The sequence below is a fragment of the Schistocerca nitens genome, chromosome 4, assembly GCF_023898315.1.
Source record: "Schistocerca nitens isolate TAMUIC-IGC-003100 chromosome 4, iqSchNite1.1, whole genome shotgun sequence".
Taxonomy (NCBI): domain Eukaryota; kingdom Metazoa; phylum Arthropoda; class Insecta; order Orthoptera; family Acrididae; genus Schistocerca; species Schistocerca nitens.
In genome coordinates this window covers 483597975-483619044 of record NC_064617.1, presented here as the reverse complement: position 1 = coordinate 483619044, position 21070 = coordinate 483597975, and the positions used below count along the sequence as shown (strand labels likewise).

Genomic DNA, 21070 nt, shown 5'->3' with positions numbered 1-21070 from the left:
AAACTTCTCTTCTCCCCTATCCTATTCAATACCTCCTCATTAGTTACGTGATCTACCCACCTTATCTTCAGCATTCTTCTGTAGCACCACATTTCGAAAGCTTCTATTCTCTTCTTGTCCAACTAGTTATCGTCCATGTCTCACTTCCATACATGGCTACACTCCATACAAATACTTTCAGAAACGACTTCCTGACACCTAAATCTATACTCGATGTTAACAAATTTATCTTCTTGAGAAACGCTTTCCTTGCCATTGCCAGTCTACATTTTATATCCTCTCTACTTCGACCATCATCGGTTATTTTACTCCCTAAATAGCAAAACTCCTTTACTACTTTAAGTGTCTCATTTCCTAATCTAATTCCCTCAGCATCACCCGACTTAATTTGACTACATTCCATTATCCTCGTTTTGCTTTTGTTGATGTTCATCTTATATCCTCCTTTCAAGACACTGTCCATTCCGTTCAACTGCTCTTCCAGGTCCTTTGCTGTCTCTGACAGAATTACAATGTCATCGGCGAACCTCAAAGTTTTTACTTCTTCTCCATGAATTTTAATACCTACTCCGAATTTTTCTTTTGTTTCCTTTACTGCTTGCTCAATATACAGATTGAATAACATCGGGGAGAGGCTACAACCCTGTCTCACTCCTTTCCCAACCACTGCTTCCCTTTCATGCCCCTCGACTCTTATAACTGCCATCTGGTTTCTGTACAAATTGTAAATAGCCTTTCGCTCCCTGTATTTTACCCCTGCCACCTTCAGAATTTGAAAGAGAGTATTCCAGTCAACATTGTCAAAAGCTTTCTCTAAGTCTACAAATGCTAGAAACGTAGGTTTGCCTTTTCTTAATCTTTCTTCCAACATAAGTCGTAAGGTCAGTATTGCCTCACGTGTTCCAACATTCCTACGGAATCCAAACTGATCTTCCCCGAGGTCAGCTTCTACCAGTTTTTCCATTCGTCTGTAAAGAATTCGCGTTAGTATTTTGCAGCTGTGACTTATTAAACTGATAGTTCGGTAATTTTCACATCTGTCAACACCTGCTTTCTTTGGGATTGGAATTATTATATTCTTCTTGAAGTCTGAGGGTATTTCGCCTGTCTCATACATCGTGCTCACCAGATGGTAGAGTTTTGTCATGACTGGCTCTCCCGAGGCCATCAGTAGTTCTAGTGGAATGTTGTCTACTCCCGGGGCCTTGTTTCGACTCAGGTCTTTCAGTGCTCTGTCAAACTCTTCACGCAGTATCTTATCTCCCATTTCGTCTTCATCTACATCCTCTTCCATTTCCATAATATTGTCCTCAAGTACATCGCCCTTGTATAAGCCCTCTATATACTCCTTCCACCTTTCTACCTTCCCTTCTTTGCTTAGAACTGGGTTTCCATCTGAGCTCTTGATATTCATACAAGTGGTTCTCTTCTCTCCAAAGGTCTCTTTAATTTTCCTGTAGGCAGTATCTATCTTACCCCTAGTGAGACAAGCCTCTACATCCTTACAATTGTCCTCTAGCCATCCCTGCTTAGCCCTTTTGCACTTCCTGTCGATCTCATTTTTGAGACGTTTGTATTCCTTTTTGCCTGCTTCATTTACTGCATTTTTATATTTTCTCCTTTCATCAATTAAATCCAATATTTCTTCTGTTACCCAAGGATTTCTATTAGCCCTAGTCTTTTTACCTACTTGATCGTCTGCTGCCTTCACCACTTCATCCCTCAGAGCTACCCATTCTTCTTCTACTGTATTTCTTTCCCCCATTCCTGTCAATTGTTCCCTTATGCTCTCCCTGAAACTCTCTACAACCTCTGGTTCTTTCAGTTTATCCAGGTCCCATCTCCTTAAATTCCCACCTTTTTGCAGTTTCTTCAGTTTCAATCTGCAGTTCATAACCAATAGATTGTGGTCAGAGTCCACATCTGCCCCAGGAAATGTCTTACAATTTAAAACCTGGTTCCTAAATCTCTGTCTTACCATTATATAATCTATCTGAAACCTGTCAGTATCTCCTGGCTTCTTCCATGTATACAGCCTCCTTTCATGATTCTTGAACCAAGTGTTAGCTATGATTAAGTTATGCTCTGTGCAAAATTCTACAAGGCGGCTTCCTCTTTCATTCCTTCCCCCCAATCCATATTCACCTACTATGTTTCCTTCTCTCCCTTTTCCTACTGACGAATTCCAGTCACCCATGACTATTAAATTTTTGTCTCCCTTCACTACCTGAATAATTTCTTTTATCTCGTCATACATTTCATCTATTTCTTCATCATCTGCAGAGCTAGTTGGCATATAAACTTGTACTACTGTAGTAGGCATGGGCTTTGTGTCTATCTTGGCCACAATAATGCGTTCACTATGCTGTTTGTAGTAGCTAACCCGCACTCCTATTTTTTTATTCATTATTAAACCTACTCCTGCATTACCCCTATTTGATTTTGTATTTATAACCCTGTAATCACCTGACCAAAAGTCTTGTTCCTCCTGCCACCGAACTTCACTAATTCCCACTATATCTAACTTTAACCTATCCATTTCCCTTTTTAAATTTTCTAACCTACCTGCCCGATTAAGTGATCTGACATTCCACGCTCCGATCCTTAGAACGCCAGTTTTCTTTCTCCTGATAACGACGTCCTCTTGAGTAGTCCCCGCCCGGAGATCCGAATGGGGGACTATTTTACCCTCGGAATATTTTACCCAAGAGGACGCCATCATCATTTAATCATACAGTAGAGCTGCATGTCGTCGGGAAAAATTACGGCTGTAGTTTCCCCTTGCTTTCAGCCGTTCGCAGTACCAGCACAGCAAGGCCGTTTTGGTTAATGTTACAAGGTCAGATCAGTCAACCATCCAGACTGTTGCCCCTGCAACTACTGAAAAGGCTGCTGCCCCTCTTCAGGAACCACATGTTTGTCTGGCCTCTCAACAGATACCCCTCCGTTGTGGTTGCACCTACGGTACGGCCATCTGTATCGCTGAGGCACGCAAGCCTCCCCACCAACGGCAAGGTCCATGGTTCATGGGGGGTCAACACAAATAAGCAACTCATTAAGCCTGCCCATTAGTCCAGTACCATTACTGCTACGAAAGGGGCTCCATAAGGTGGCCATCAGTGTCCAGAAGAGTCTGAAAGTGCAGGATTGTATTCTGTACAGCAGAATAAAGCATGTCTGTAGGTATGCTGACTACCTCTCTTGATACACTGCTCTTCAGATCAGCACAAGTGTGAATGATCCCCTGGTAAACCCGGTCCTTCAGATAGCCCCACAACCAGAAACAAAAGGGTATGATCGATCAGGTGATTGTATCAGCCAAGCATTTGAAATGGTCAGTTGATAATTTGATCGTTTCCAAACATGTTTTGGAGAAGCAGGTGAACTTCATAAGCGATGTGCAGTGGGGCCCTATCTTGTATGTAAACCGTTGAGTTCAATGCATCTCTCTTCTGTAGGGCAGGTATGACATTCTGGTGAAGCATATTGCAGTAATGCTGGCCAGTCACGTTGCGCGTCTTTGGTCCTTGAGTGCCAACCTTTTCTAAAAAGAATGGGCTAATTGTTTTGTTTGTTTTGTTTCGCTTTAGGGCGCAAAAAAGCAACTGGGGTCATATGCACCCAAGTGAAAACTACAGAACATGAAGACAGAGACAAGTTAAAAAACGACTATACGTCAGTCTCAATTGACATAATAGAAAACAGCTAAAAACAGGCACATGGAAAAGGGTGAAAAAAGACATCATACAGAAATGGAGGTCCAAAACTAAAAATTAAATGGCCTTCGCCATACTGTTTTGGCGGATAAAAAGTACAAGGCGGTCGACAGCCCGCAAGTCATTTGCTAAAACAGCAGATAACTCAGATGGCAAACCCAAGCAGGAATGTAAACGATTAAAAAATGGGCAGTCTGTCAGGAAGTTGCAGACAGTTAAAATGTGGGCGCAATGTGTACAAAGTGGTGGGGTAGCGCCACTTATCAAATGACGATGGCCATTCATAACATGGCTGGACAAAGTAAGGAGATGGTCAACTGCAGAACGCCGCACTTGAAATCCACACTGTGCATTCATCAGCAAATTTCAAGACTCGAGCCACCACACCAGCCGGCATGAATCATACGTTCCGTCAGCCTGCAAACTCAGCTGGTAAGAGAGATGAGGTGGTAGCCGGAAGGAAGATTTTTGTCCTTACCGGGCTTAAGTATTGGTATGACTGAGGCTTCACGCCAGCATCCGGGAAATGTGCCCTCTGCCCTGATGCAGTTGTATGCGTTAAGCAGAAAGTGCTTGCATGCAAGAGAAAGGTGCTGCAACATCTGAATGTGGATTGCGTCTGGTCCTGGGGCGGAGGATCGGGGTGAACTCAGAGCATGACAGTAAATGCGCCATTGTAGCATTCATCATTCAGAGAAGAGAAGGATATCACCTGAGCCTCCACTGTTCAATTCCGGTGGAGAAAAGCTGGGTGACAGTTGGAAGAGCTTGAAACATCTGCAAAATGGCGGCCCAAGGTATTGGAGTAGGAATCAGCAAACAGGTAGCACATAGGAAACGGTCGCTAGAGTAGGCGTTAGAAAGGACAGACCACTTAAGATGATGGGCAAGCTAGGCAGTGCGAAAGGATAGGTCCAAATGGGAACAGGTGTGCAAGGGGTCAGAAAGGAAATTGAGTGCTCCATGCTCCAGTGTTAAGGCCGAAGTGGTTAAGTTGGTTAAGGAGGTCAGCCAATAGGGCACCTCTCTGATAGATCCTGGAAGAACCCCAAAGGGGATGATGTGCATTGAAGTCACCAAGTAGCAAACATGTGGGAAGTAGCTGCCCAATAAGCTGAAGGAAGTCTGCCCTGGTGACATCGAATGACAGAGGGACATAAATGGCACAGAGGAAAAAAGTCAGGTGGAGAAGGAAAAGGCAAACTGCAACAGCTCGAAGATGGGTAGTCAGCGAGATGGGTTGACTATGAATGTCATCCCGTACGATCAGCATGACACCCCCATGAGATGGAATGCTAACCTCAGGGGGGAAGTGAAACGGAATCGGTAAGAAATGTGAAAGCTCAAAGTGGTCGTGAGAGTCCAATTTCATTTCCTGAAGGCAGAGTACAAGAGGACGCTGGAATGATAAAAACAGCCATAAATCCTCTTTGTGGGCCGAAGGCCGTGAATATTCCATTGGAAGAGAGTCATAATGAGGAAGAAATGTAGGGGTGTCACCTTGGTGGCTGCTGAGTGACAGCCAGTAAGGAGTCGCTACTACAGGGCACAGAAGCAGGCGGATCCTGCTCCATGGTGTCCACAGAAGCATCGGCTTGCTTGTGGGTCGGTCCATGGAGTCCAACACTGAAAAATGGTTGGCAGTGAGCACGGGCGACACGGAGGCCGGCAGCGCTAAGGTATCATGTGGTGCTACTATCGAAGAGGATCTTCAAGTTGGCGAAGGAGAAAATCATTTGCCTTTGGTGGACTTGCTCTAACAGGAAAGGCTCGAAGAAGACTAGGGTTTTGTTTGGTTGGAGGGACGTAGGAAGTCTTCAATGGGAGTACTACTCCTGTCCTTTCCAGCCTACCAGTTGTGTAGCTGGTGGCTTTGTCTGATGGCTTGGTGCACAGCTGGTTGAGGGGATGGCGATGCTACCTTGACACTAGGCGATTTCACAACCTCAGAGCTGAATGGAGATCGCACGTCTGCATGGCCACGTCCTTTACGGAGCGAGAGGTAACCCGAGCAGATCTATAGGCACCAGACGGGAGAGTGCAGGGTTTGTGACTAGCTAGTAACTTGTGAGCTACTGGGTAAGGCACTTTTTCCTTTACTTGGATCTCTTGGACAGCCCGCTCATCAAGATACATGGAGCAATCCCGAGAGGTGGCGGCATGGCCGCCATTGCAGTTGATACAGCAGGGAGGAGGACGTGGACAGTAGCCCTCATGCGCATCCCTGCCACAGGTGACACATTTGGCTGGGTGTCGACAAGATGTTCTAGTGTGGTTGAAATGATGACACTGGTAGCAGCACATTGGGTTTGGAATATACAGCTAGGCTATTAGTTGGTTGGTTGGTTGGTTTAAAAGAGGGGGGAAGGGACCACACTACGGGGTCATCGGTCCCCTGTTCCTAATAAAATAATGCCACAAATGTGAAAATAAAGCAGATGTGACATATAACTCAAAATGGAAAGAAAGGGAATACCACAAGAAAGAAGGAAAGGCAATGAACACTAAAAGGAACAAAAGAGGACAAGAAAACAACAGAGAGACGCTACAAACAGAAGTGAGTAAAACAAGAAAGCAGATTACAGTGGCTGGCCAAGGAAACGCCAGCCACTCTGCATCACATTAAAACCTCTGCCCTAAAAGCACTAGAGTGGAGGACACAGAGGGACAAAGGACACATGCTAAAACTTAGATCAAATGATAAAACCCACCCTCACGAATAAAACGTAAAATTATGTCAGCCAATGAGGCGTTGTCAGATAAAATGAGCGGCAACGAGTCTGGTAACACAAGATTTCATCGCTGGGCAGTCAAAGTGGGACAGTGCATGAGAATATGGGCCACTGTCAACCGGGCGCCACACCGACATTGGGGCGGGTGTTCACGGTGCAAGAGGTAACCGTGGGTCACCCAAGCATGGCCAATGTGGAGCCAGCAGAGGACAACTGATTCCCTGTGAGAGGCCTGCATGGAAGACTTCCACACATTCGTAGTCTCCTTAATGACACTCAGTTTGTTGTGCGTACTGTTATGTCATTCCATCTCCCAAAGCCAAAAAACCCTACCGCGTAAGTCAGAACGCAGCTCAGGTTCAGAGATGCCCATCTCCAGAAGCGGTTTCCACGTAACCTGTTTGGCCACCCTGTTGGCAAGTTTGTTGCCTGGGATGCCGAAGTGTCCTGGGGTCCACACAAACACCACTGAACAAAGGGACTGGTCCAGGGCATATATGGACTCCTGGATGGATGCCACCAAAGGATGGCGAGGGTGGCACTGGTCGATAGCATGTAGGCTGCTCAAGGAGTCAGTACACAGAAGAAACAATTCCTCAGGGCATGAACGGATATAATGAAGTGCACGAAATATGGCCACCAGCTCTGCAGTGAATACACTGCAGTCATCAGGCAAGGAATGCTGTTCAATATGGCCACTGTAGACAAAGGCAAAGCCAACATCACCATCAGCCATCGAGCCGTTGGTGTAAACCACTTCAGAGCCCCTGAACACTTCAAGCATTGAGAGGAACTGACAGCGGAGAGCCGCAGGGTTAACGGAGTCCTTAGGGCCACACGAAATGTCCAGGCGAAGCTTTGGCCTAGAGCTACACCATGGAGGTGTATGTGAATGTACCTCGAGCAGAGGTGGTGCAGGGAAGGACTCCAGTTCAGACAGAAGCGATTGCATGAGAACCACAATCGTTAGCCCTGACCTGGGCTGCCTATGCAGGAGGTGAACTGCCCTGGTTGGAAAAATAAGACGGTAATTAGCATGTTCAAGAGAGCTATGAATATGTGCAACGTAACTGGCGAACAGTTGTGCACATCGGATCGTCAATGGAGGAACTCCAGCCTCCACCAGTACGCTTGTCACTGGACTCATCCTAAAAGCTACTGTTGCTAGTCGAACTCCGCAATGGTGCAATGGGTGGAGCAAAAGCAATGCTGAGGCGCCGCCGAACCGTAAATCACACTCCCATAGTCAAGGCAGGATTGAACAAGGTCTCTGTAAAGCAGCAGCAGCGTGGAGTGATCTGCACCCCAGTTGATGTTGTTCAGGAAGTGGAGGGCACTGAGGTGCTGCCAACACTTCCATTTAAGCTGATGAAGATGAGGAAGCCATGTCAAATGAGCATTGGAAACCAGACCTAAGAATCGATATGTCTCCACTACAGTGAGTGGATTGTCATTAATGTAAAGTGCTGGTTCCGGATGAACGGTATGATGCCGACAAATGTATGAAACACATCTTCATGGCTGAAAACTGGAAGCCATGGGCTAGAGCCCATGGCTGCACCTTGTGGATGGCTCCCTGTAGGCAATGCTCAGCAACACCAGTACTGGAAATGCAGAAGTCATCTGCATACAGAGAGGGTGAGACGGAGGGCCTGACAGCTTCTGCTAGACTGTTAATGGCCACTAAAAATAGACACACACTCAATATGGAGCCCTGTGAGACTCCATTCTCCTGGATATGGATGGAACTATGGGATGCACCAACTTGGACACGGAAAGTACCGAGCGACAGCAAGTTTTGGATAAAAATCGGGAGTGGGCCCTGGAGACCCCACTCATACAATGTGGCAAGGATATGATGTCACCAGGTCGTGTCGAATGCTTTACGTAAGTCAAAAACGATGGCAACCAGGTGTTGGCATCTGGAAAAGGCTGTTCGGATGGCAGATTCTAGGGACACAAGATTATCAGTGGTAGACATGGAGCCAGAAGGCCACGTGATTCCAGGACCCAAACCAACTGCCGACACGCCATACGTTCCAGCAGCTTATGCCACTGTGATGGAAAGCTGCCATTGCATCAGATCTGGTTGAAGAGGATGAGGATATTTCACTTGCAGTCAGAGGAGAAATGTTTAATCATCTGGCTGTGGATACCATGAGGCCCAGGAGATGTGTTGGGGCACTGTGCAAGGGCACTGAGGAGCTCCCACTCTGTACATGGAGCATTACAGGATTCACTGTGGCGTGTAGTGAAGGGGAGGATTTTCCGGCATGGAACATTCAATGAGGCAGTTTACACCTCAGAGTCACCTGCTGCCACCGACTTATAGCCTGAGCAGTCTATATCCTTTGTGTCTGTGGGTCTGGCGAGATCTAGGTCCTCAGCATTGAAAACAAGACGCCAGAATCTCCACCCCATCCTCAGACGCAGAGCTTGTATGTAGCGGTTGTGTGGGTGCCACTGCAATTTCCTTGGTCTTACGGGTCTTCTCTTTGGATTTCTCTTGCTGCTCGTTGGGTTTCCCCAGCTGGCAGGACTTCACTGGCTCAGTCTCCAAGACCGCGGATGAGTTTGAAGCCCTGCAACCGGCTGCTTTTGAGCTCTTCAGCCACTGGCAGGTGTCATATTTCCCAGTAGCAGAAACCTGGGAAGGGAGTGACCCACAGGACCCCTTCCTAGTGAGAGAAGCCGAAAAAGACTTAAGCTTTTCCGGCTTAGAAGTGGGGACGGACATCCCCGATGGTTGGGGGCGGGGGGGGGGGGGGTTTGCTCCCGAAGTAGGTGGTGTGGGAGCAACAGGGAGGGAAATGCCCCCACCATCAAGGGGGCAGTGTAGTCTTCTGGCTTTGAGAGGTGACTGGGGTTGGCGGAGCTGATGGTACCAGAACTGTTGTAGCGGCAGCATAAGATGATGTCATACGTACAGGATGCAGGTGTTCAAATTTTCTCTTAGCCTCAGTTTAGGTTAGTCAGTCCAGGGTCTTGTACTCCATGGGCTTCCTTTCTTTTTGGAGAATCCTGCAGTCTGGCGAGCAAGGTGAATGGTGCTTTCCCCAGTTGACACAGATAGAAGGCGGGGCACATGGAGTATTGGGATGTGATGGGTGTCCACAATGTCGACATGTGACATTGGAAGTACCGCGAGAAAACATATGGCCAAATTTCCAACACTTAAAGCACCGCATTGGGGGAAGGATATAGAGCTTTACATCACAGCGGTAGACCATCACCTTGACCTTCTCAGGCGATGTATCACCCCCGAAGGCCAAGATGAAGGCACCGGCGGATTATCCCTTGGACCCTAGTGGACACGCTGGATGAAATGTATACCTCACCACTCTAAATTGGCGTGCAGCTCATCGTCAGATTGCAAAAGAAGGTCACTGTGAAATGATACTCTGGATCATGTATAAGCTCTTGTGGGGCATGACGGGTGCAGAAACATCCCCCAGATTGTCGCAAGTGAGTAACACCCGTGACTGAGCAGAGGATGCTGTTTTGATCACGAATGACCAAGATCTCATTTTGGACAATCCCTCCACCTCCCCGAACTTGTCCTCTAAATTCTCAACTAAAAACTGAGTCTTCATCGTCATGAAAGATTCCACATCAGCTCTCGAACATACAAAGTACCGGGGAGAATAAGATCCGCTGCCATCCTTAGCCTGACATTCCTCCCATGGCGTGGCCATGGAGGGGAAAGACTTGGGGTCATACTTCTGTGCATTGAATTGAGCACGTGAACGCTTAGAGACTGCTGGTGTTTCACCACCAGCAAGAGATGATGGACTATGCTTCATAGCGGGTCATCTGCCCTGATGCCACCCACTCTGACCAGGGGCCCTCCCAACAGGTGCCACCCAGCCGCAGCAAAGGCCACCTGGCAGGATGGCCATTGCCGGGAGTCCCGATGCCCCAGGGGGATGGTCATCTACCCCTTGGCATATGTGGGGGAGTTAATGGCACAGGCATCAGAAGAGCAATCCCTGTGTGGTCAGAGGGCTACAACCAACAGGGTACATGGCGACCCCACCACAACGGACTGGCTACCGTGCTGGAGATCAGGTGCTAAGAAGTCCATAGTCATTGTCGACGCAGAAAGCGACACTACACAGTGCATGGTGGAAAACACACCCAGGAAGGTGTCCTCACCCACGACATGGAGAATGAGCGTGACTGAATTGTGACGATGAGAAAGCGGGCTAAGGATCTCAATGCACGATGGACATGATGCACCACTTAAGGTGCCCTTCCCCAATTGGCTTGTTCTTTGGGAAAATTTTGAAGAATGGAGGTCAAACTCTACAGGGGACCATCACGTAAAGACCGAAACTTGTGAAACTCCTTTTAATTGCCTCTTACGACAGGCAGGAATACCGCGGGCCTATTCTTACCCCCGGACCCGCAAGGGGTGGCCGGACTGTGATAATTTCACAGCCTGCTTTGATCTTGGACTTTCTTCTGAAGCACCACTCTATCAAAGGTGAGAAAAATAGTGTGAGTGGGCACTAAGGAAGAATCTACCTTTTTCATAACACGATGGACGGCAATGACACCCTGATCAGAGAGGTATGATTGGATTTCAGCCTCGGTTAGACCGTCAAGCAGCCTGGTGTAAATTACACCACGGAAAGAATTCATAGTTTTATGGGCCTCGACATGAACAGTGTAGCCACAGAGAAGTGAGGCAGCAAGCAGTAGTTTTACTTGAGAATCAGAAATACCCTCCAAAAGCAAAATAGCATTCCGTAAATTAGAGCAGGATTTCACAGGGCTGGGAATTGCATCAACACCTTTCAGAATAATAAACGGATTTACTGTGGCGAAGGACTGACCGTCTTCAGTGAGTGACACCACAAGGAACCGTGATGCAGGGGGAAGGGTCTTTGAATCATTATGTTTATGTTTTGTAGACGTTGACTGGGGTGATTGTTCACACCTCCTGAATGCTTGACAGGGGGGCCAATCGGCAATTTGGGAAGGTTGCAGCTCAGGCAATCACCCCTCCCTGGGCCTGGCCTGTACCATGGGGTACGTGCGAACCCTACCTGTTGACCCGGGGCTGGGAATTACACATTACCCAGTCACCTGTTACGTGTCAGATGCATGTGCCAGTCTTCAGGAGTGCACAGGGAGGAAGAAGAAAAAGAGGAAACTCAAACGATGAGGCGGAGGAACGAGAGGAGAAGGGAAACAAAGAAAGGAAAATGGAGAAAAAAACAAAGGTGAGACTATAACATCCCAGACATGTTCCCCAAGTGAAGGGAAAAAGAATAGCAAGGGGACAGACATGCAGCACGGAAGGGAAAAAATGCTGCAAAAGTTGGGGCCCATGGTAGCCAAGCACGAAACCGCCGAAGAGCAGCGAGCCCCCCGAAGAGCAGCGAGCCCCCTGGAGGGTGGGGAAGGGGGTGATGGGGAGGGAGAATGGGCCAATGATGAACGTAGCCATGTAGCCACACCATATGGTGACACATTCGCCATACGGAGGAACTTCATACACAGTGACTAGAGATGAAGATCCCCACACTCGGCAATTGTGTGTGTCCACTTCACCTGTCGGAGAAAAATGAGTTTTGTCTGTCCATTGGGAGGTCCAGGGCCAGCCCTCATCAACTTCAATTCTTGTGAGACAGTGGAGAGTGAAGTCAACACATTGCGGTGCGTCCTGTGGTTCAAGCTGTTGTACGATATGGATCTCGTACGGATACAATTTCTGAATGGTTCAAAGCACCTTCCATACAGTGGACCACAGGATGTTCAACTGTCATGATACAGCATGTGCACTGCTTGATGACTGGGAATTGCACGCAGCATTGTCTGCCACAGCAACAGCGAGTTCATGACCCTCCTGTTGGGCAAGTGGTCGTTGCCTCTTTCCGGATTGACGCCCAGTTTTCCAGCTGATTCGAACTACTTCAACATGCTCCGCACAGTAAGTGGAGAAAGAGGACCCTTCCATAATCCTTTCAGCTGGCTATATTCTTGAAGTGCAGCTGCAGCATTATTATTGTTTTGATAATAGAGCTTCACCAATAATGCCCTCTTCCTTTTGTCCAAGCTCATGTTGACACATCAACAAGTGCCCTGCAACTGGTCACATGTGGGAAATATGTATCACGATGACTGATCATGGCACCTGGTGGCCATAGTTGAAACTGGACAGTGGCGCTGTGAGGCATGGAAGTCATGCACCCATATTCTTGACATTAATGCTACCAGGTTTGGGACTTGTAAGGTAATTAGTTTCTGTGCTGTAGCTTGTTAAATAAAGCACTCCGCCATCAGGCCACGAGTGGCCCATCGGGACCATCCGACCGCCGTGTCATCCTCTGAGGAGGATACGGATAGGAGGGGCATGGGGTCAGCACACCGCTCTCCCAGTCGTTATGATGGTATTCTTGACCAAAGCCGCTACTATTCAGTCGAGTAGCTCCTCAATTGGCATCACGAGGCTGAGTGCACCCCGAAAAATGGCAACAGTGCACGGCGGCTGGATGGTCACCCATCCAAGTGCTGGCCACGCCCGACAGCACTTAACTTCGGTGATCTCACGGGAACCAGTGTATCCACTGCGGCAAGGCCGTTGCTAGCTTGTTAAATAGAGAAAATTTAATTATAACCACACAGTATGTTACAAAATACACTGACAGTGAAATACATGTTACGCACAAAATGTGGTACCACGTATTCTCATTCTAATATATTATGCTGATACAGTAGTTGTTGTGTCAGTGATGTAACCTCACATAAAAATGAATCAAAGATATCTCGCCAGGTAATACACAAACAGCTCCTGTGCTAACTCAAGTTAAAACCAAGATATGTATACGATGGACGACACATCCTGTCAGGGTTGCGAGTAGTGGATAGTGAAGCAGGACAAGTATGAGGGTGAGTCAAATGAAAACCTTACATTTGTAATAACAAATCGAAATTTCGCGCCGCTTTCCTGTAAGTTGGTAAGCATGCTACCAACAGTTTACAGAATGGCCTGTCGGTGGCAGCATAGTGCAGATGCACACATACCATCGCAGTATCAATATAAAGATGGCCGCCCCACTTGCAACTTGCACCAGGGAAGAACAGCGTTCTGTTATTTGGTTTTTGTGTAGTGAAGGTGTGAAACCTATTGAAATTCATCGACAAATGAAGGTTCAGTACGGTGATGCATGTTTGTCACAGCAGCAAGTCTACAAATGGAATACGAAGTTTGCAAATGGTGTGACTTCAATGGAAGATGCTCCTCGTCCAGGTCAGAAACAAAGAATTTTGACCCCACAGAACATTGCAGCAGTTGAAACCATAGTGACCAAAAACCACCGATTGACACTGAATGACATTGCAGCATGTTTACAGATTAGTCATGGGTCAGCACACCACATTGTGCATGATGTGCTCCAGTTCCACGAAGTGTCTGCGAGATGGGTGCCACGGCAGCTGACTCCTGAAATGAGAGAACGACGTGTTTATGCTTGTGAAGAACTTCTTCGGCACTTTCAATGAGAAGGTGATGGCTTCCTTGTAAGAATTGATACTGGGGAGGAAACCTGGGTTCACTTCCACCAACCGGAAACGAAGAGAGCGAGCAAGGAATGGCGCCATTCCTCATCACCAAAACCAAAGAAGTTTCGAACAGAACCATCAGCAGGGAAGGTTATCCTGACTCTCTTTTGGGACAAAAAAGGCATCATTTTGGAGCATTACATGCCTAGAGGGACCACAGTCATTAGTGCATCATACACAGATCTCCTAAAAAATTGTCGGGGGCCTGCAATCAAATCAAAGCGACTTGGATTGCTGTCAGCGGGTGTCCCTTTGCAACATGGCAATGCACGGCCCCACACTGCCCGTATAACAGTTGCAACAATCACAGACCTGCATTTTGAGTGTCTTCCTCATCCACCATATTCACCAGACATTATCTCAAGTGATTCCCATATGTTTGGACCACTCAAAGACGCAATGGGAGGAAAGAAGTTCCAATCTCAGTGCACGAGTGGTTGCGCGGACTACAAAAAGAATTTTTTCTAAAGGAATTTATGCACTTTGTAAGTGCTGGAGGACTAGCATTGAGCGTGGGGAGATTACGTTGATAAGTGATACAGCTTTGTACCACTTCTACATAATAAATAATATTTAAAAAAATATTTAAGGTTTTCATTTGACTCACCCTCGTAGCTGGCTGTACTTGCAACACCATGCATTATTTCAACAAAGAACACAGTTTCATGCAAACGGCAATGGGCTTCAATAAGCACACTTATGTTTCACAAACAGTAAGTATCTGTGATGACTCAGACCCTTGTCTCCTAACTATAAATGAGTAATCTGACTGTTGAATAATTGGGGGAATAATACCATGTTGTACAGGGTGCCAGCCAGTCAGGAATATTTTTGAGGTATTGGTTAAAAAATTTATTTCAAAGGCCCATTGAAACCTTTACAAGTTTTCTCCCAGAGCAACTTATGTTGTGCCTAAGTGACAGAAGTTACCTGTCTTTCAAAACCGAGGCAGGTCTGTCCAGTTAAAGCGGCTGACAAGAGATGGCCTGAGACCTCTGCTGAAACTGCAAGCGAATTCACGCCATTGGTTTTATCCAACATCGTGCGTGGGATACAGGTCACATGTGAGGACGCTGTAGTGTTCCGCAGCGCTGAACACAGTTGCCTCTCTTTCCCTTGTAATCCAGACCTCGACCAGAACAGACGTCTTTTCGGAAGGCAGAGCCTCTGGCTTCCCCTTGTGTTGCCCATTTCAATTAATTGTTCGACCTCCTAGACTTGCCTAAACCTGGTAACTTCCGACCCTAGACATGCCCCTTGTACACCATACATTGAAATATATCCTCTTTATTGTACCTAATTTCCTGTTTTGTCATTTAATGGCAGCCCTGGATGCCCATTCTCAAGTCCTGACCGCTGCACACTGCCGTCACAAGGCATATGTAACAACCTTCTTCCTCCTTCCCTGACATATACAGCACAATGTGTTTGGAATGTGTTTTTAATTGTATGTTGCTGCTGGCGGATTTCACCATCAGTCTAACATGCAATCTGCAATAACAGTGCAGCAATGGTGAATCATTATGCACACAGCATATATTTAATATTGTCACCTAGCCATTGTCACCAGCTCAGAGATGGCTGCAGAGAATACAATCACAAATAATGTATCAGTAAGCTGGTGATAACCACTATCATACAGCAGCTGTTAAGTCAGTGAATTTGTGATTTATCCACAATCCTTTGACGCCCTACGTATATTACTTCTACAGCTGAATGTATCAGCCCATTTTAGTTTCTTAAGAGATATGCTGCCTGTACTGTGTCAAAAAGTGTCCCTAGCAGTTCACCAATTGTGTCGTTGATGTATGCTTGTAGTCCAGTGCACAGAAGTTCGAATGTACACTGGTTTCTGGTCAACACCTTCCCAAAATGGCGGATTTGGTGTCAATGTTCAAAGCACTAGATTGCATACATAAATTCACTGGTCCTTTGATCACCAGAACACGTGAAAAATGTTATGCATATTACTCTGTGTAAAACAAATGATCCTGGTGTCAAACCAGCTATTCAGCAGGATCCACATATTATTGGATAACGTTACATGTTCACACACAAAGGTGTTACTAAGCATGCACTGCTGCTCCTCTCTTACCCCTATGAGCAATAATATTTTAAAGATGTTCTGTAATGCCAAATACAAGGGCTTTTCAGAAAATAGGGAATGTTTTGGCATTAAAAAAAGGAGGGGGGGGGGGAACTAAGTACAAGAAATACATTTTATAATATACATCTGAAAGAGCGACTGATACACTACTTTTCCATATAGTCACCAAACACATCGAGGCACTTATCATAGCGGTGGACAAGCTTTGAAAGACCGCTGTAAAATTCTGCCGCCTGAGACTTCAGACAGTGAGTCATGCCCACCTGGAGTTCCGCGTTATCATCAAAGCACTGCCTTGCAAGCCAGTTCTTCATCTTGGAAAACAAGTGGAAGTCACTTGGTGCAAGATTGGGGCTGCAGGGTGGATGAGGGAAAGTTTCCCATTTGAATGAATTGAGGAGTTCTTTAGTGCGGTTTGACGTGTGACGCTGGGCATTGTTCTGCAAAAACAAAATTTTGGACGTCAGCTTTCCTTGGCGTTTGGTTTGAAATGCTCTTCTAAGGCTGTGCAAAGTTTGACAGTAATGGTCGGAATTTATGGTTGCTTCACGTTCGAGAGAATCAATAGGCAGCACATCTTGCCTATTCCAAAACACTGTCACCCTCAACTTCCTTGCTGAGAAGGTTTGCAAACATATTTTATTTATTTTTTTTTTTTTTTTGGGGGGGGGGGACACACCTTGTGTGCCTTTGTGGTAGGCCTCCAGAAATGTCAACGTCAAAATTTGTGGTATCCTAGCTTTTGAGTGACAATTTCAAAAAACAAAGTCCGTGAAACTTTTAGAAAAGAAAGTGAAAGGTCCATTATTGTGAAGCGACTGTTTTCATGAATTGTTTCATTAACTTTAGCAACAAGATCGTCAGCCACAATGATGGGCGTCCACTCTTGTCTTTATCATGAACATTGGTTCGGCCATTTTTAAACCGAATGCACCATTTCTGGACGGAAAATTCACTCATTACATTGTTTCCATACACTTTGCACAGCTCACGATTAATTTCTATAGTTTTTAGGTTTTTTGCCAACAAAAACCGTATCACAAATGGCAACTCGCAACTGGCAGGATTTTCAATTGCAGCATACATTTCAAATTCGAACACGCACATACCAAAATACATGTGATTGGTGCACGCCTAGTGGTGTCAGATGGAAACGTTCCCTACTTTCTGAATAGACCCCGTACAAAACTCAACTTCTAAGTCTGTTATTCATTTGGCAGTCTGAACAAAACATATTACCTCACACTGCGTACAGTGCTGTTACTGATACAAAGTTTACATTTCAAAACAACACACTGAAATGATTTATGGGTGCAAACTGAAGTGACAGATGAAAATTTGTACCAAGGCTGAGATTCCAACCCTGGCCTTCTGCCCACTAGGTTGATGTGCTGACCACTATGTCATCCTGGCACAGTGGCTTTGTAAAACTGCATGGAATACCCTAGCAGGCCTCCCTCCTCAATGCAAATTCCTAGGAAGGCGCAGCTCACTTGGTATGCCTGGATTTCAGACAGGATCTTCCATTTCGTTTGATGCTGAGGTGCTATTGCAACACATTTGGAAGGCCTCTGCAATGCTTTTCGAGTTTGAGGACATACCTAGTGAGCTGAGGCATGGATAGGACTTTGGAGTGAGGAGGGTGGCATGCTAGGGTAGTCTGTGCAGTTGTGAAAAGCCACTGTGCCAGTGTGGTGTAGGGGTTAGCAGATCTGCCCAGTGAGCAGGAGATCTGAATTTGAACCCCACCCTTGGAAAAAATTTTCATTTGTCACTTCTGGCTGCATCACAGATGTTTGAGATGTGATTTCAAAAGGTCTCTGGAACCATATAGTTCCATTCGGTTAATAAACAGAAGGTCTCAAAATCCTTCAGTTGCTGATGAGATTTTGTCCCATTAGGTACTTCAGACGATACATGCCAGAATAACTACAAAGTAATCAACTTACAGCTGGAAACTGCTTGTGAAGAGGTAGCCAACAAGAGAGAGCTATAACTCCTGCCAGTGGTTTTGGAAACTTGAGAGCTGAATATAGTGCCAAGGCACCTCCTTGTGAGAAGCCTCCCAGGACAATGCGATTTGAAGGTATACCAGCTTTTACTTCCTGTTCAATCATACCGTGCACTAATTCTGTTGCACGTTTTATACCTTCTTCATCCTCAGGCCCATTTGCATCCAAAGTTCGTAGATCAAACCTGTGGAATGAACTAATTAGTTTTTATGCAAAACATATTGAAGAATATTTGTAGCAAAAAATATATTTTCTAAATTTGAAGTTAAGGAGGCAAAAGTTTCAAATTTTTGAATGTGATTGCTGGGGAATTGAGAAACCACCTAAGCAGCAGGGTATGAAAGGGAGGTGTGTAGAGCCACATAGTGAAATTTTGGGAAAGGGCAGTAAGGAATTAATGACGGTGACAGTGGACTGCTAGGGAGTGGAGCATAGGACAAACAGTGCGAACTTTGATTTATGCTGGAACTCCCTCACTGAGCTACATAATCACCTTTGCAAGTTGACTTCCATAATACATACCTTTTCTTTATATACCTCTAACATTTAACAATAACGAACAAATAATACTATACAACACCCTTTCTTTCTGTTTTCAATATCTAGCTATTCTTATAATAGTGGCATTTTGCTCTCTCATACCTACAGTGTATCCTCTGTGGCTGTAAGTTAGAACAATGTGGTCTTCACAGACTGTAAGTCCATGGAAAATTGTCCTTGCACGCCATTAAAATTGTAAACTTAAGATGCAATGGTTACTGATGTGACAAGTAAACATTCCTATACTTGTAGTTCAGTTAATCATTTATTTTATGCCACACATTTGAAACTTACCATGACGGCATTCTAAATCCACCATTTAGTGTAACTGGCATTGTGGGGCTGCAAAAAAACAAACAAAAAAGTGTCTAAATTATGTTAACTCAAAAAATGTTCAAATGTGTGTGAAATCTTATGGGACTTAACTGCTAACGTCATCAGTCCCTAAGCTTACACACTACTTAATCTAAATTATCCTAAGGACAAACACACACACCCATGTCCGAGGGAGGACTCTAAGCTCCGCCGGGACCAGCCACACAGTCCATGACTGCAGCGCCTTTGACCACTTGGCTAATCCCGCGTTGCTATTTAACTGCAGTAGCTTCTTTAGTGAAGACAATATCACTAGCATTAATGTATCAAGTGTGCATTATTTTCTAGTGCACATGTATGGAATGAAGATTAATGTATTACACTCTTAATAATAATATGCATGCTAAGATCTCTTACCATAATTCATGACTCATCTTAACATTATTGTACTCAACATAACAATACATAACAATAAATGTCTAACATTTTTTCTTGTTGCAAGAAAGAACCTCCACTATCAGGAAAAATCTCTCTCTCTCTCTCTCTCTCTCTCTCTCTCTCATTTGAAATCCCTTAATCTTTATGTATGTTCAAAAATATCAAAATTTTTCAAACATACAGATATACAACTTACAGCTGGTCCCCTACTATATCCCCCTTTTCATCATATACCTCTGCTAAAGTGCATGGGATTATGTTGAAAGTAGCTATGAAAGTGATTATTTAATAACATGTCATAAAATAAATGAATAAAGCAATGAGACAACCAATTTTGAACAAACTGACTTTTTTTCCTCTCTCTCACATTCATTCACAATGTGATATGTTACAGTTCTGGTTTAATTTCCTTACTTTTTTGTATGGCTGGAAGGGAAGAAAAAGCTTGGGGAACTAAATCAGCCACATAATTTTCAAAGGAATCATACTGAAATCCACTACAATCAAATTAATGGAAACGTCAGAAACATAAATCAGAATTCTTGAGCAGGGATTTGAGACTTGTTCCTTCCAAATGTGGGTCCAGTGTCTGACTACTGGGCTGCTACACTCTGCTTAATAGTGGAAATGCATATTTCCACTCACAATGGAAAATTCAGGATGGAATGTAACAATATTATGAAAAAGAAAGTTGCTACTCACCATATAGCGGAGATACTGAGGGCGGTCGGGAGGCGGGGTGGGGGGTGGGGGAAGTAGTGGAAAAGGAGAGAAGTAGAAAGACTGAATGTTTGGTGGAATGATGACTGTGTAGTGCTGGAATGGGAACAGGAAAGAGGCTGGATGGGTGAGGAGAGTGACTAACGAAGGTTGAGGCCAGGACGGTTACGGGAACATAGAATGTATTGCAAGGAAAGTTCCCATCTGCGCAATTCAGAAAAGCTGGTGCTGTTAAGAGGATCCATATGGCCCAGGCTGTGAAGCAGTCACGGAAAAGAAAGATCTCTTTTTTGGTAGTGTGTTCAGCAACAGGGTGGTCCACTCGTTTCTTGGCCACAGTGTCCACCTGCTTAGCCAAGTGGTAACGTGCTTGCCTCCCAAGAAGTGGGCCAAAGGTTCTATTCCTGGCCGGGTTGCAGATTTTCTCTGCTCGTGGGCTGGGTGTTGTGTTGTCTTCATCATCATTTCATCCTCATCATTGGCACACAAGTCACCCAATGTGGTGTCGACTGAAATAAGACTTGCACTCAGCAGCCTAACTTCCCCAGATGGGGCCTCCTGGCCAATAATACCACACAATCATTTTTTTTTTGTTACAGAATGTTGGTGGCTATTCATGCGGACAGACAGCTTGTTTATTGTCATGCCCACATAAAATTCAGCACAGTGGTTGCAGCTTAGCTTGTAAATCACATGACTGGTTTCACTTCACAGGTAGCCCTGCCTTTCATGGGGTAGGTGATGTTCGTGACCAGACTGAAGTAGGTGGTGGTGGGAGGATGTGTGGGACAGATCTTGCATGTAGGTCTATTACAGGGATATGAGCCATGAGGTAAGAGGTTGGGAACAGGGCTTCGGTGTATGGCGGATTACCATTATGGGAGGGGTGGGAAGGGTAGTGGGCAGGACATTTCTCATTTC

The 21070-nt window shown here is 45.5% G+C and overlaps 1 protein-coding gene across 2 annotated transcripts in view; it reads right to left on the bottom strand.

Moving 5' to 3' along the window:
- LOC126251372 (acyl-protein thioesterase 1) overlaps positions 1-21070 on the bottom strand; it is a 127975-nt gene that overhangs the window by 42914 nt on the left and 63991 nt on the right. For both annotated transcript variants that reach the window (XM_049951757.1, XM_049951755.1), the window contains 2 exons: positions 18971-19018; positions 18074-18320 (listed from right to left, as the gene is read on the bottom strand). In XM_049951757.1, the coding sequence (XP_049807714.1) occupies positions 18074-18320; positions 18971-19018 (295 nt within the window). The remainder of the gene's footprint in view (positions 1-18073; positions 18321-18970; positions 19019-21070) is intronic.